General features: G+C 35.8%; 2 protein-coding genes across 5 annotated transcripts; both read left to right on the forward strand.

Moving 5' to 3' along the window:
• The first annotated feature begins 814 nt into the window (after positions 1–814).
• On the forward strand, positions 815–7035 carry LOC129308639 (probable E3 ubiquitin-protein ligase LUL4). 4 transcript variants are annotated; one of them, XR_008592652.1, is made up of 5 exons: positions 815–1479; positions 3494–4004; positions 4964–5138; positions 6122–6345; positions 6430–7035. XR_008592652.1 is itself a non-coding variant. In XM_054949905.1 (3 exons), the coding sequence occupies exons 1-3, from the start codon at positions 974–976 to the stop codon at positions 5072–5074; spliced, it is 1128 nt and encodes a 375-aa protein (XP_054805880.1). In that variant the 5' UTR covers positions 815–973; the 3' UTR covers positions 5075–5625. The 4 variants fall into 4 exon arrangements, 1 of the variants encoding a protein (XP_054805880.1); XR_008592651.1 differs by having other exon boundaries at positions 6122–7035; XR_008592650.1 differs by lacking the exons at positions 6122–6345; positions 6430–7035 and adding an exon at positions 5304–5625.
• A 4502-nt stretch (positions 7036–11537) lies between these two features.
• Positions 11538–13919, forward strand: LOC129310099 (heavy metal-associated isoprenylated plant protein 32). Its single transcript, XM_054951950.1, is given in 4 exon segments — positions 11538–11968; positions 12239–12314; positions 12408–13061; positions 13064–13919. Coding segments are annotated over 4 exon segments (1356 nt in total). The 5' UTR covers positions 11538–11938; the 3' UTR covers positions 13660–13919.
• The last annotated feature ends 651 nt before the right edge of the window (positions 13920–14570 follow it).

Below are 14570 nucleotides of genomic sequence, written 5' to 3' on the forward strand. Positions count from 1 at the left end.
TAAATCAAAAGTTATATAAAATAATGACATTCAAATATTTCTCACACTATGATTAGAAGGAAGGAAAGAGGAAGAATTTTAATAAATGAAACAAGAAAAAGGGTGGGGGGGGATTACAGCCAGTTGGTCTTCCGTGAAAATCTAGGTCTTGGGAGTGCAGAAAGCAAAACAGAATTATCTTGGAGGAGGGGAAAAAAATAGAGAAAATAATTGTTATTTACTCTGCCGGATCTTATTAAGAAGACATTTTTTAATTTTTTTTGTCTAAAATGTAAAACTTGTTGTAATAATTAAATTATTTTTAAAATTTTATCATTTCTTAATTAATATAAAAATATTTAATATAATTATATTTTTACTTAAAAATAAAAGTACATAGTTTTGTTTAAGATTAAGTGAAATGGTTAAAAGTCTTTTGTAATGAAGGGGGAAAAAAGTACTATTTTGAAAAGTTGAGTTTTCATCGAGAAGAGGAGACGCGTATTATGATGGATGAAAAGTCTCATGATATGACTTTTGGGTTCCCGGTCAGCCCAGAAACCCCACGGCCCACGATAAAGACTTCAAGAGGATCATCCAAATTCGAGTCATTGGTTTAATGCCACCAAGGCACCAACAGATCACGGGAAATTCCGTAAGATTAATTGAAAAAAAAAAAAAAACAACAACAACAGTGTTTCCATTTGTAACTTCAATTCTCTCATAAAAATTTAGATTTTTATAAAGTTAAATCTGTTTGAACAATTAAATTAAAAATTAAAAATTAAAAATTAAAAAGTTGACATTAAAATTTCGGACCAGAGGAGAAAAAAATTGTCCCCGGCCATTTATGGATTAATTCCTTCAACTGCACTTCACCAAAAATTGCTTTTCTCTCATCTTCCGTCAACCATACTCTTCGCAGTCCCCGGAAGCTTTGAACTTTCCTGTTCTCTGATTTTCACTCTGTCTCTCTGTCGATCCTGCAACTGAAATGGGAAATTTGTGGAGTAGCAGAAGAAGAAACAACTATTTTCCCCCACCCCCTCCCCCTCATCTACCACCTCCTTATTATTATTCTGCAGAATCCCATCTTCCTGCCCCTCCTCCCCTGCCACCTCAACCGCAAGGCTATTATCTGACCAATTCTTACGTCAATACTCCTCCTCTGCCTCCGCCGCCACCTCCGCCGTCTCATCCTCACACCCATTCATTCAGTTACTCAAATGGCCATAACTATTGCCCCAACTATGGCAATTCTGTGACGGGTCGTTTTCAATACCAACCTTATTATGTAAATCAGGGTACTGGTGGGTGGCCTCCGATTCGTCCTCCTCTTGCTCCCGCCAATCCCCCACCTCCCTATGTCGATCACCAAACCGCTAAGAAGGTCAAAAATGATGTCAATGTGCATAAAGATACCTTGCGGCTTGAGTTGGATGAGCACAACCCTGACCAGCACCTGGTTTCTTTTGTTTTCGATGCCTTATATGATGGAAGGTATGAAATCCCCCACTTTCTCCCCTTTCATTTCTGAAGAGCTAAATTCGCTTGACTGCCAATTTAGTACTGCTTCTTTTAGAGTCATAGATGAGAATAGTTGGGTATGAGGCGATTTATATGAATTTTGCATTTGGTGATGATTGAAATGTCGACGGCTTCTCGTTCCACTCAAATGGGAGAAGGTTGGGACGAAATTTTTAGCAGAATATATATTAAAACTCATGTTTCTGCATGCAAATACATTTTCTTAACTTCAGGGGCGGTCTAAATTTATCAACAAACAACGCCTATTTTTGAGGGCTCTTCTTTCTTTATAGTAATAGTATTCTTATGTGTTTTTTTTGGTTCAACACGTATATTATGTTTATATTTGTATATTTGTGTAAAGGAAAGGAAATATACGAAACCAATGTATAGAAAATTTCAAGTTTCCTTACGCAGTATATTGTAACTGTTATGGAGTACAAATTCTTGCTTGTGGAATTGCAACATATAGTTTGGTAGATATTTAATTTGCATAAAGAATCAAGTCATTCTCATTTCTCAATGATGAAAGAGGCACACTGAGAAAGGGCCAGTAACTAGGAGAGAAGAAATTGAATAAACGTTCATACTACTGTAGGCTATTTGTCAGAGTATATTTCAATTATAGCAAACAGCGATTGCTGGATTGTTTGAACTCCCAGTCATTTTACTCTTGATGTTCATACTTCATGTTACTTTTTCTCCTCTTTCCACCATATATTATTATGGCCAAAGTGGTGCAAATATACATAAAATATTACTTGAAGGGAGTCTAGATGGGATGCAGTTTCTGCAAGAGTCATGATATAGAGGACATCTTTCTCATTTTGTTTGAGAAAGTCTTAGTGGTTATTTTGTTACAAATAGCATGAAACTGGCATTCGAAATGCAAATTACATTTATGATGCCATAATTGAGACTAGTTTTGTATATTTTGGGAGCCCAGGTGGGGGCAGGTAATTATGGAATAATATTGGTATGAACTTGGTAGAGACAAGTTTATATTTGACTAGCATGAGTCAAAGTTCACAGCTTGGACTAACTTGTTCCATAATCTATTAACATTGTGCACTTGCATTTGTTCACCTTTGCTTTCTGTGCTAACATTTACTTGGGCTGTTGATTATTTGTTAATATTAAGCATTTTTGAGGAATTCCTTTAAATTTTGCCATTTTTGGCATGCATTATGTAACCGCGGCCAATAAAATTCTGGTTTGCTGTTGCTTGCCTGGGTCTAGTTTCTTAGTTCAGTCTTGTGGAGCAATAACTTGTTTAGCCTCATTATGTTACTCACATATAAAGAGGCCTGCCCTATCATAATCTGATTTTGTGAGCACATGAAAATGGTATGTAAAACTGTTCCTTTTTCTCTGCAATGTACCATATCTGATTTCCAGATATGTATGAAAGTTATAGGCTGTTAGTTGGACAGCTTGCTTCTTGCATAAGCTGCCTCAGCTGTAGCAAACATTTATGATTCAGCATTATTAAATATATGCATATTTAATTACTATTTCCTCACCTGTGAGAATGATGTCACTGACTGACGCCATACTCTCCTATGACTACTTTTCATTAGCATTGCAGGCTACAACTATAGTGGTTGCATTTAATTAATAATCATATTTTTAGAAAGGTAGAAGGCAAAAAATTGTTTTCTCTTCATTGCTGAAGTCCAAAGTTGGGATGTTGGCAAGCAACTTATATATACTAGCAACAATGCCATTGCATTGGCTCACAGTTATTTACGCTCCTAAATCTTTGTTTAGCATGGTCTCATGATGAGTAATTTCATTTTGAGCATGACAATCAAGTTTACATGTACTAACCTATTCCACTAAATTCAAACACAAGCCATCATTTATTGGTATAGATTTGATTTAGTTTGATTCATTTATTATGTGGATTCATTGCTATAAAAATAATATTTGAAGCTTGAGTTTTCTTACATCTGACATCATTATTCGTTGTATTTCCAATTGGCAGCATTTCTATAATCTACTTTGCCAAGGAAGTAGAAACATGCAAGTTCAGTCCAACGATTCCTGAAATTGAGCCGGTCAGAATCCCTTTTCAGAAAGGAGCTGGACAAAAGTTTTGTCAGCCTTCAGGAACTGGCATTGACTTAGGTTTCTTTGAGTTGGATGTTCTCTCAAAACCCTCACAAGAGGATGTCTTTCCCCTTGTGGTATGTGCTGAAACATATTCGAGAACTCCTCCAGCAGATGAAAACTTAGGAGATTTTATGGCTGATATATCACCTAACAAGCAGATTACTCAAGCTGTTATAGAGAAAAGCAATGGTAGTGATTGTTTCCAGGTAAAAGTAATTAGGCAGATTTTGTGGATTGATGGTGCCCGTTATGAATTAAGAGAGATCTATGGAATTGGAAGCTCATCTGCAGCAGATTTCAATGACAATGATCCTGAGAAGGAGGAGTGTGTGATATGCATGACTGAACCAAAGGACACTGCTGTCTTACCTTGTCGTCATATGGTAAGATTTTATACTAACAAAAAAGCAAAAAAAATAGCCAGAACCTTTGCCACTGTGGATCTGAATATGATAGTTCAGATGACTCAATTAATGGACTCTAGGGCTTTAATTATTCATAAATTTGTGGACTTTAGTTCACTTTATCTTTTTTTTTTTTTTTGGGTTAATGCATGGCTGCCATCCTGCCTGCATTGTCTTTTTTGGTTGTAAAGTGAACTTTACAATTTGGCATATGGCTTCACAACTTTAGTAGTGCAGTTTCGATGTTTTTTATGTTTATTATTTTGGAATTGTTCATTCATTTGTCAGGTGTTGTCAGAATAGTTTTATTTATTCATTCTCTAGGGCCTTATATTTTATGACTTAGCTATACTCAGTCCAGCACTCTTCTAGCGCCTCTTGCTTCTAGGTGCTAGGGGATCTAGCTTTTTGGCATTTGACTATCTTGTTTGTTTTAATATAAGATGATGGCCTTTGACTTCTACTCATAATTCTGTGGATTATATCTATCATCATTGTTATCTGAAAGGGGTATTTCCAATTGAGCATTTAACAGCACCATTAACTGGTTAGTCAAAGTTGCTTCTTATATGTGAATCGATTGCCTGCTTTTCCTTATGTTAATTTACTTGGGCTTTCCTTTCTCTTCTCTTGCCACCTTTTAGTAGAATATGGTTCTTAAGTTCTCCGCTTATTGAATATCTTACATGTAAGTACCATGTAAAACAATATAACAGAATATTATACACCATGCGTTAGCTTTAATTTGTATTGTGAAGAAGATATCTAGTACCTTTGTTTCTTTGTCACTAGGGAAATGCATGAATTGCTTGATTGAGATCCTTAGAGGTGCTGTCATTTTACACCAAAATGCTGGGGAGATTTTATTGTTTTGTACTTAACATTGAGTTCATTTGCGGCTCCCATTATTCTCACGTTGAATCTGTTGTATTTTCCAGTGTATGTGCAGTGAGTGTGCCAAAGCTTTGAGGCTTCAATCGAATAAATGCCCTATATGCCGTCAATCCATTGAGGAACTTATAGAGATCAAGATAAATAATGGTAACTAATGAAATTGTTCCTCCTGATGCTAAGTCAAATCGCATGATATTGCCATCAAACTCCTGCAGTCAGGTGATATTATGTCACTGATTTTATATATGCGTTGTTTTTCTTTTTCTGTAAATTTCAGTTAATAATCTTTGTTCTGTAGTTCTTATCTAATCTGTTGAAAGGAACAATCACCACGAGGTTTTTCCTGGCAGTGAACTATATTTTGGTTCTTTCTATATGGTACAGGTGATATATGTTTTCTTAGTTTTTGTCCAAGTGATATTTGACGGAAGATTACCTGTCAAGTGTTTGCAATAGATAAAGGGAAAAGGCCACCTTGTTTGATATCTGAAACCTTCTGTGTATCTTGGGTGTACGGATTCCTTCCTGATAAACCTCGTTGAAAACCATAAAAACTTGAACAGATAAATCTGCGATAGTGTTCAATATGCTTTTCCTTTATCCTATTTATACTTTTTTGGGTTAAAAATGTACTCAGCCATCTTGGCTGGAATGCTTGGTTTATTCTGACGAATGTGATTTATAAAGAGAGAGACAAGATTTTAAATGTTTTCTTTTGTGTTTGCCCCTCTCTTTTTCTTGTTTCTGCTCACGAGGGGCTCATCTTTCAATACAAGGTAGCATTGCTGTTAGGACAATTTAGAGGATTCCCCCCCCCCCCAAAAAAAAAACCCCAAAAACAGCAAAATTTTTCAGAGCATTTCCTATAATGGCTCTCGCAGTTTCATTTGTTACTGGGGTTAGTTACAAAACATTCTTCTTTCAGATTGGTCACCCATACATACACGATACCTAACTAATATTGGCTAACCTGAGTGTTTAGAACTCTTGTTGCATGACGAATAGTGTTACTATTGAGCAGTCTAAACTGTGAAGCAACTGCATATTTTCCGTGCACGAGTTTGAATGGAAATCCTATCATTCTTGGATGTTTCTAATTCGAACCCTACCTCTACTTCACCCTAAATAACCCAAATTAGATGATGCTGACGTGAGGCTTTACTATTATGACCCTATTAACACTAGGTGGTGGTGTTTGGCAGGGAGTGGAAAAAGAGAGGAAAAATGTAAGAGGAATGAGTTCTGCACTGGTATTAGGTCAATGATGCAGGCCCTAGATGTATTTTTCAGCTCTAAAAGGTGATTGAGGAAGTTGTGATGGGAAGAAACATCGTTTAGAAAAGATGCTGAATTATTGAAGTAATCTTTATGCGGAAGAAAATTTAATAATGCAAGGACTGAAGCCAATGAATGAAAATGGAGACAGGTATGTTTTTACTCTGGCTAATGGAATCGGATACCCTCCCCATCACTGGACCTATTGATGGTACTCGGCGTATTAAGCTTACAGATACAGTTGGCATGGTACAAGCTCATTGGCGGGTGGAGCCAAAGATGGGGCACATGACATGGCATATGGGTCATCGAGTTTGTCCCTAGAAAAAGAACGAAAAAGGTTTAAACCCAAAAAACTGGGTAAGGCAGCCATACGATCCCCCACCTCATAGAACTTTGCAAATCTCAAGACACCGACCGACTCATTTCTCTTTTGGTATCTTTCTACACACGAAGGTAAAAAGAAAATGGCAAAGACAGGGTTTCCTCGTGATTCAATAGGGGCGCTTTCTGATATTCATCTCTTCTGCGCAAAATCTGCTGACTTTGCTTCTTCGCCATATGGCTGTTCGAAAAGCAGGAAAGAAATAATGAAGAGTATTCATTGAGTAGATAAATATTAAAAAAAAAATAAACTTTTCATTGAAGTGGAGTGTGGTCGTAATCAAAATTCAATTATTAATTTCCCGTAACAAGCTAAAATCCAGGTCTTTTAAAAAAGAGATGGAGCAGAGGGCATGTGTGGATGCCGTTTCAGCTGTACTCTTGTGGTTGAGGCCTCACTGAATAGTTCTTTCCTTTCCTCCTCAATGTACCAAAACACCATGTGAGCCCCCCTCAACGTTTGTGGCAATGCCATTTGAATTTTGATGCCTCTTTCTCCTCATAAGAATCACACTCAATTTCTGTAAAAACCAGGTCCCAAGTTTGTCTGCCCTTCTTCGCCTCACAAAAATTTTACTCTCTTGTAAATTCCGTAATATCATGCGTAATTAATTAGAAAAGTCTCTTCCATAATCAAAAAGAAAAAGAAAAGAAAACGAAAAGTCTCATCATATATCTAATGTTCAGCTTTTGTCCAACATAAGCACACTATTTATTTATCGAGTCTACCCCGTACTCCATGCCCGCAAGGCATGAAGGATTTAGAGTTCAACAGATAAAGATTGTGGATGTATAGTTCATCTAAACCAAGGTGTAACAGAAGCTCCAGGCATGTCAAGTCTATTTAAGTAGAACAAGGGCAAGAAAGACCAAGTGGTTGTAGTTTGTTCATGTTTGAAATAAAAGGGTCAAAACCGGAAGGGAGCCCTTAAAGGAGGCTCCAAAACTGAAGTTGAACATTTCATGAAGGTCGGGGAAACAGGCATGGAACGTGATTCCTCATTCCTCAATTGAGTGGGGGAAAGGGCCAGTTTTTGGGTTGCTTTCTTCTACCTAATGTCTTGATTCATGAAACAAGGGGTTTGTTATTACCATTATAGTTGCAAATATTTCCTTGAAATGTCAAATAATGTGAATGTAGCAGCAATTCGTTATTCCTTTCACGCGGTTTCAACTTTCAATACCAACACGAAGTGCAAGACCCCATAATTTCAGGGCAGTCCCACAGAATTCCAAAAAACGATTGTTTTTACTTTCAGTGTCTAGGAAAGGTGTAAAATAATTAAATAGTTCTCCTCGCGGAACATGTTAGTGTCCTGCATACTAGGGTTAGGCCAGCTTTTAGCCGAAATGGGCAAATCTCTCGTTAATTCAGTTCTCCTCATAACAAATTAATTTAGCTACCAGACATGTGATCACAACCCTGCACCGAACCGGACCGGACCGGACCGCTCTTCACATCTAAAATATCAAAAAGCACTTCCTTAACCCCTACAAATGCAGTATTCCAGTAAAGGGAAAGCTATAAATATTTGTCTTTCCAGTGATAATGTGAAATGGAAACCTAATTTAGGGCTCAGTTTGAGAGCAGGAACAACACAAATTAAAGCAGGCACGGTCTAATTAGACAACTTTTATTATAAACTAGTTGATAGTTGATTGAATTGAAGACAAACACTGAAATCTGTGGGTGAGCATATAAGTTAAGTGTTGTTTGCCACGTACTGTAGCAGAGGTGCAGTACAAGCAGGAACCTAAGGTTATAAATGGGCTCAGGTTAGAAATTTAGTGCACACAGCGGTTCCCTGTCTGATAACGATGCTAATTGTAATAACAACAAACGTTTGAGTATAAAGTCAAAACGGAGGCACTAAAACCTGCTCCCTATAACTCCCTCGTAACTCGGGTGTGTTAAGTATCCCGCTCAACATGTTTGCAAATTTTTTTCTTTTTAAAATATCTTCATCAATCAATTATATAGCATGAACACGCACAAATTCATGCATTCATCCTTTAAAAAATATAAAATTCTTTAATTTTTTTAAGATATAATTAATATATATTTTAAAATTGTTCTAAATAGATAAATAATTTTATATTTATTTTTAAATGAAATATCATATTAAATGAGAGAAAATATAAAGAATAGTTACCTAATTTTTAAAAAATTAAATTAAATTAAAAATGGTTTATATTTTGTATTGGGAAAGCATAAATTAGTGGTAAAAAAAATGAAAAGTGGAGAGAAGGGTGATAGAATTAATGAAGGTGAAGATAAGGGAAGTAGAGAGAAAAAATGAGAGTCCCCTCTTCGTAGGTGCATGTTAGTATTAATTGTATTCCCCTTTTTAGAAATTTAAAATCTCACGGACTCACCCTTCATTCACTCACTCTCCTTTAAATTATTTTCTCATGTTGTACTCCCTTCTTTCAGTGCTTCCTCTCAAGGATACATTAATTAATTTTAGTTTAAAATATAAACAATTTAATATGTTTTAAAAATATTTTTTTATTTTACCAAATATATTTATTAATTTAGATACTTATATAAATGTATCTCTCACTCATCATAAAGTACATTAATAATTGGGATTAGGGGTAAAAAATAATATAATGTTTTATGAGAATTAGGACTTCATTAATGTGCAAATTTTTTCTAAAAGCTGCTTATACTTTAGAGCAGAGGGAGTATAAGGCATCTTGAGGGTTGAATGTTAAAGTAAGACATTTTTAATATTTTAAAATGTAATAAATATATTATTTTTTAAAAATACTCTTAATAAATAAATCACTTTATATTTACTTTTCAAGTAAAACACTCTATTAAAAGCAGTAAATCATAGAAATACAATATTAGTTTGAAGATCGATTAATTATTTTATTAGAATAAAATTCAGTTAAAAATATCTTACTTTTTTAGTAGACGAAGTGTATAATATTATGTATTATCCTTTCATTAAGACATTTTTAAATAAATTCATGCATACCAATAACTTAATTAGATATATTTATAAAAAATTAAATATATTTTCTGTCAGGCATAATTAAATAATTTTATAATTTTTTTAAATAAAAATATAAAATTTTAAAAATATATTTAATTTAATATTCCATTTATAAAAATATTAAAGATGGAGAATGCATGGAAGGCACAATATTTAAAAATAATTATTGAAAAATCTTACTTTTGTCATAAGGTCTCGTATTTTAAATCATTGAATATTTTTCAAGAGTACCTTGTAAGAATATAAGGGAAAATAACACATTCATATAGTTTAAAAAAGATGGTTAAGGATAAAAAAGTGGCATCCTTGTAATTAATGAATCAAATTTGTTTAGTGAAAATTAGGGACAAGCTGGAGAAATGTGATGAATGCTTTTTAAAATTTATAGTCTTACTTATGAATAAAAAAAATAATTTTTTGGTCTTATTTATAAGAAACTAAATTATTATTGTGTTTATTTTTATCATTTTACTCTTATTAAATATTAGAAAAGTTATTAAATGCTAGTATTTTATTTTTTAAAGGGAAAATGACAGTTATGAGCCCCCTAAGGCTATTAATTACAATTAGGGACTCTAAATTTTTAAAATCTCATTAACAGATCATAGTCTTTGGTTGAAATTTTAAAAAAGCAAATAGTCTAAGATGTCCCTTAAAAGTGATTTTACTGTATTTCTAAATGACTATTATATATTTAAAAGTGTCCCTATAAAGTTTTAAAATTAAATTTTAATTTTATATTAGGAAACAATCAACTCTTAGCTATTGCTCATTGGTTTTCTAATCAAAATTAGCATTATTCTCATCCCATAGCATTGTCCATTTTTTTTTTTTTTCAAGGAATCTACCTAAATATTAACAAGCATAAAAATTCACAAATAATTGGTTTCATATTGCAGAAGTAATTTTAGTAAATTTTTAAAAGAACTATTATATATTCACAAATGTTCTTAGAAATTTTGAAAAGTGAATTATAGTTTCATAGTGAGAAACGATATATTTTCAACTATTGTTCATTGATTCTCCAACTGAAATTAGCAATGTTCTTATTCCATGATAGTAATTTCAACCATATTATTTTTTTATATTTCAAATAATCTACCCATATATATTAACAGGTATAAAAATTCACAAGTAATTGAGTTTATCTTCAAAAGTAATTTTAGTAAATTTTTAAATAATTATTATGTATTCACAAATGTTGTTGAAAATTTTCAAGTGATTTTTAGTTTTATTCTACAGCACAATTCATTCCCAACTGGTTATTGGTTTTTCAATTGAGCCTAACAATATTTACATTTTATAATAGTAATTTTAATAGTATTATTTTTTTTCATTTTTTAAATGGAGAGAAATTTTATAAACTCATGCATGTTTTTAATTTTAAACAAGGATTATAGTTTATTATTAAAATTTTAATAATTTTGGATTCTTAATTGTAATTAATGCCTTTAGGGATTTCTAATTGTGACTTTCCCTTTTTTAATACACACACATATATATTGTAAGGGTAAAGTTAAAAATAATTAACCATTTACCTCTTTATCTTATGTTTAGAATTAATAAAATTTTAAAATTTTATCCTATTTTATAACATGAAAGTGTATTTATTATCACTTCTTCTATGTCCCCCTCCCCCCTGTCTATTTTATTACTTTATTATTTTCTATATAAACTCTCAATAACTTCTCCAGAGATTATTGCTTCCATTGCTCACTCAATTTAAGAATTGAGAACCCACGGAATTCATTCACGTTATTTATTTTTAACAATTTACAATATATAATTTAACAAATACGAATAACAAAGAGGTCAAAAATCAAATCGATATAATAGATGCATTTAAATTTTAAAAAATAAAATAATATTAAGATGGGCGATAAAAAGGTAAATTCCTTGACAAGCCGGAAGGGTTAAGTGGTCAGTCACAAATCGATCGCGAAGAGGGAAGCCTGTACAAGTGTTTCAGAATAAATAAAGGCACCAAACACGAACCCAGAGGGAACGCTTAGAGCACCTCTCTCTCTCTCTCTCTGTGCCCCCTCCCTGAAACCGATAATTCATAAGCAGCCAGAGAGGTTTAATTTTAATGTCTACCCACCATCTCTGAATCCCTCTATTCTCTCTCTCTCCCCACCTCTGCCAGGAAGGCCCATTCTTATCTGTCATTTGCTCTGTGTTTGGTTCGAAAACCTCTTCCAGATATTCCGAGAGCAAGAAAAAAGAAGAAGCTCGCTTAGCTTCTTGCAGGTTGTCCTCTCTGCTTTCCTTCCTGTCCTTTTTTCCTCAGATCTATTACCTCCCTTTCCGTCTTTTCCCTCATTCCTTCAATTCGGGGAGCGCTTCAATTCAAACATGAGTCAAGAAGAGTTCTTGAAGATACAGGTGCTTCCTCTATCTCTTTCCCCACTTTTTTTTTTTTTGCCTACTGCGCTTCTCTATTTTCAGGGCCTCTGCTTTGCCATCTCAGCAATCAATGCCTCTGAAGCTTTTCTGTTTCGTAATTTTAGTTTCTCTGCCCTGTTTTGTCGCGCATTTCTGATAAAGTAACAAGCTTTATCCTATTATATAGTCTTATTTACTCACAATGAATTTATTTTCCCCACTTTTCTTCGTCTGTTTTGTTTTGGATTTGGGGATTGCTTGTGCATGCAGAAAACTTTCCTCAAAGTGAACATACACTGCGATGGGTGTAAGCACAAAGTGAAGAAAATCTTGCAGAAAATCGACGGTACCTCCATTGGCGTATACTTAAAGAAATTATGCCTGAGAAAATGTCTCGTTTTTCTACCCGAATCTTAAATCGTGTGAATATTGTTGATAGGGGTGTTTACGACGGAGATAGATGCGGAACAGGGGAAGGTGACGGTGACTGGGAATGTGGACCCTAAGGTTCTCATCAAGAAACTAGCGAAGTCAGGGAAGCATGCAGAGCCCTGGGGTGCTCCCAAATCGAACAACAGCCAGAACCAGAATCACCTCGCTAACCAGTTGAAGAACATGCAAATCGACAATGGCAAAAGCGGTGGAAACAAGGGCCAGAAAGGTGGAAACAACCAGCCCAAGGTTGGCGGCAGTGGAGGGCAGCACGGAGTACTGACTCCTCAACAGCTTCAACAGCTCCAGCAACTTCAAGGTCTTCAAGATCTGAAACTCCCTCAATTCAAGCTACCTCCGGGCCATAACCTAAACCAGAACCAGAAAGCTCTGAAGTTGGACATGCCGGATGACGCCGATTTCAGCGACGACGATGAGTATGATGACGATGCTTTGGATGGCGACGAGTTTAGCGATGATGAACTGGACGAACATCCCCTTCGCCTGAACAAGATGAAACCTCCCATGGGAAACGGCGCTGCGATGACGCTCAACGGCATGAACATGATGAATCATTCGAAGGGACCAGTTAATGGGAAAAAAGGGGGCGGCGGAGGAGCGGTGCCAATTCAAGGACACGGTATGGATGGTGGAAATGACGGCAAAATGGGAACGGAGGAAAGAAAGGCGGAGGAGGAAATAATCAGAACCAAGGCGGAGGTAACAAAAACAACGGTGGGAAAAATGGGAGCAACGGTGGCGGTGGTGGAAACAATAACAATGGAGGTAAAAAGGGTGGTGACGGTGGTGGCAAGAACGGGAAGATGGAAGGTGTTCAAGCTATGAACAGAGGTTTACAAAGCATGGGCGGCGGCGGGGATGGTAACAAGAGCATCGCCATGGGGCCGATGGGCAACATGCCGATGGGTCAAATGGGCAGCGTCCCCGCCGTTCAAGGCCTCCCGGCAGCCTCCATGAATGGCGGCGCCGGAGGATACTTCCCAGGCGGTGGTCGGGATGTTATGGCAGGAAACCCTTACAACCAAGCGCCGCCGCAGCAGCAACAGCAGCATTTGGCTGCACTGATGAACCAGCAGAGAGCGATGGTGAACGAGAGATACCAGCCTATGATGTACGCGCCACCGCCGGCGGCGGTGAACTGCATGTACCCTCCGCCGCCGTACCCTTATCCCCCTCCCCCTGACCCCTATCCGAACTATTTCAGCGACGAGAACCCTTCGAGCTGCAGCGTGATGTGAAACAAAAGGATTTGGGAGCGCGGGGAAGAAGACAGGAATATACGAAATGGAGATGAGATTTTTTAATGTTGGGTTTGTAATCTTGTTTTGTTTTTCCAATGGAAAGTTCCAATGGAAAGTTAAACGGATGAGTAGTCTATAAATATGACATACAAGGTTTGGGTGGGAGAGCGAGCGGCGGGGGAGGTCTAACACCTCATGGGAGATAATGTCTGTATATGTTGAGAAAAAGGAAATAATAATTTTTTTTTATGGTAGAAGACGCCCAAATTATATTAAGAAACTTAGTGGGGGAATTATAATTCCCAGCACACAATCAGTCTGCACTAAATTCCTCAGAAAGGGAGGAATGCAAGCAAAATAAGAAGAGAGACTGGAAGAGCATCTTTAGCGAGTAGTGATCCACAAAGTTACAGCCCGGGATGGGAGGATTAGAAAATAGTGCATTCTGCATTCTCGTCTCGGGCACTAGTAATTTTGGAGTAACTGTTTTGTGGCATTGGTAATGCTAGCAGCGATGACGATGATAATAGGAGAGCATTTGCCATGATGCCATTAATTAAACCTCTACTATTATCAGACGCAAATAAAAAAAGTAGCGATGTAAAAGTATTAGAGACCGTCAAGAATGAAGCAGGCAGTTTGACCATAAGAAAAATTCTCTAGCAGAGACTCTTGTCCAAGCGTGTTAAATATGTGAAAAGTTAGATATAAGAAGATCCATTCTAAAATTAATATTCTTAAAAGTAACATTCCTTCTCTTGTGTTCAGTAAATTATCAATGATTTTAAGCTTCAATCTAAGGTCAATTGCTTGAACAAAGAAGGCAACATGTATGAGGTTAAATGGATAATAGTGCTACTGCTTATGAGAATATTATTAGAGATGATAATAGTGCTACTGCTTATGAG

This window comes from Prosopis cineraria, unplaced genomic scaffold (genome assembly GCF_029017545.1).
Source record: "Prosopis cineraria cultivar Desert tree isolate PC_DT_omini unplaced genomic scaffold, ASM2901754v1 PC4, whole genome shotgun sequence".
NCBI lineage: Eukaryota > Viridiplantae > Streptophyta > Magnoliopsida > Fabales > Fabaceae > Prosopis > Prosopis cineraria.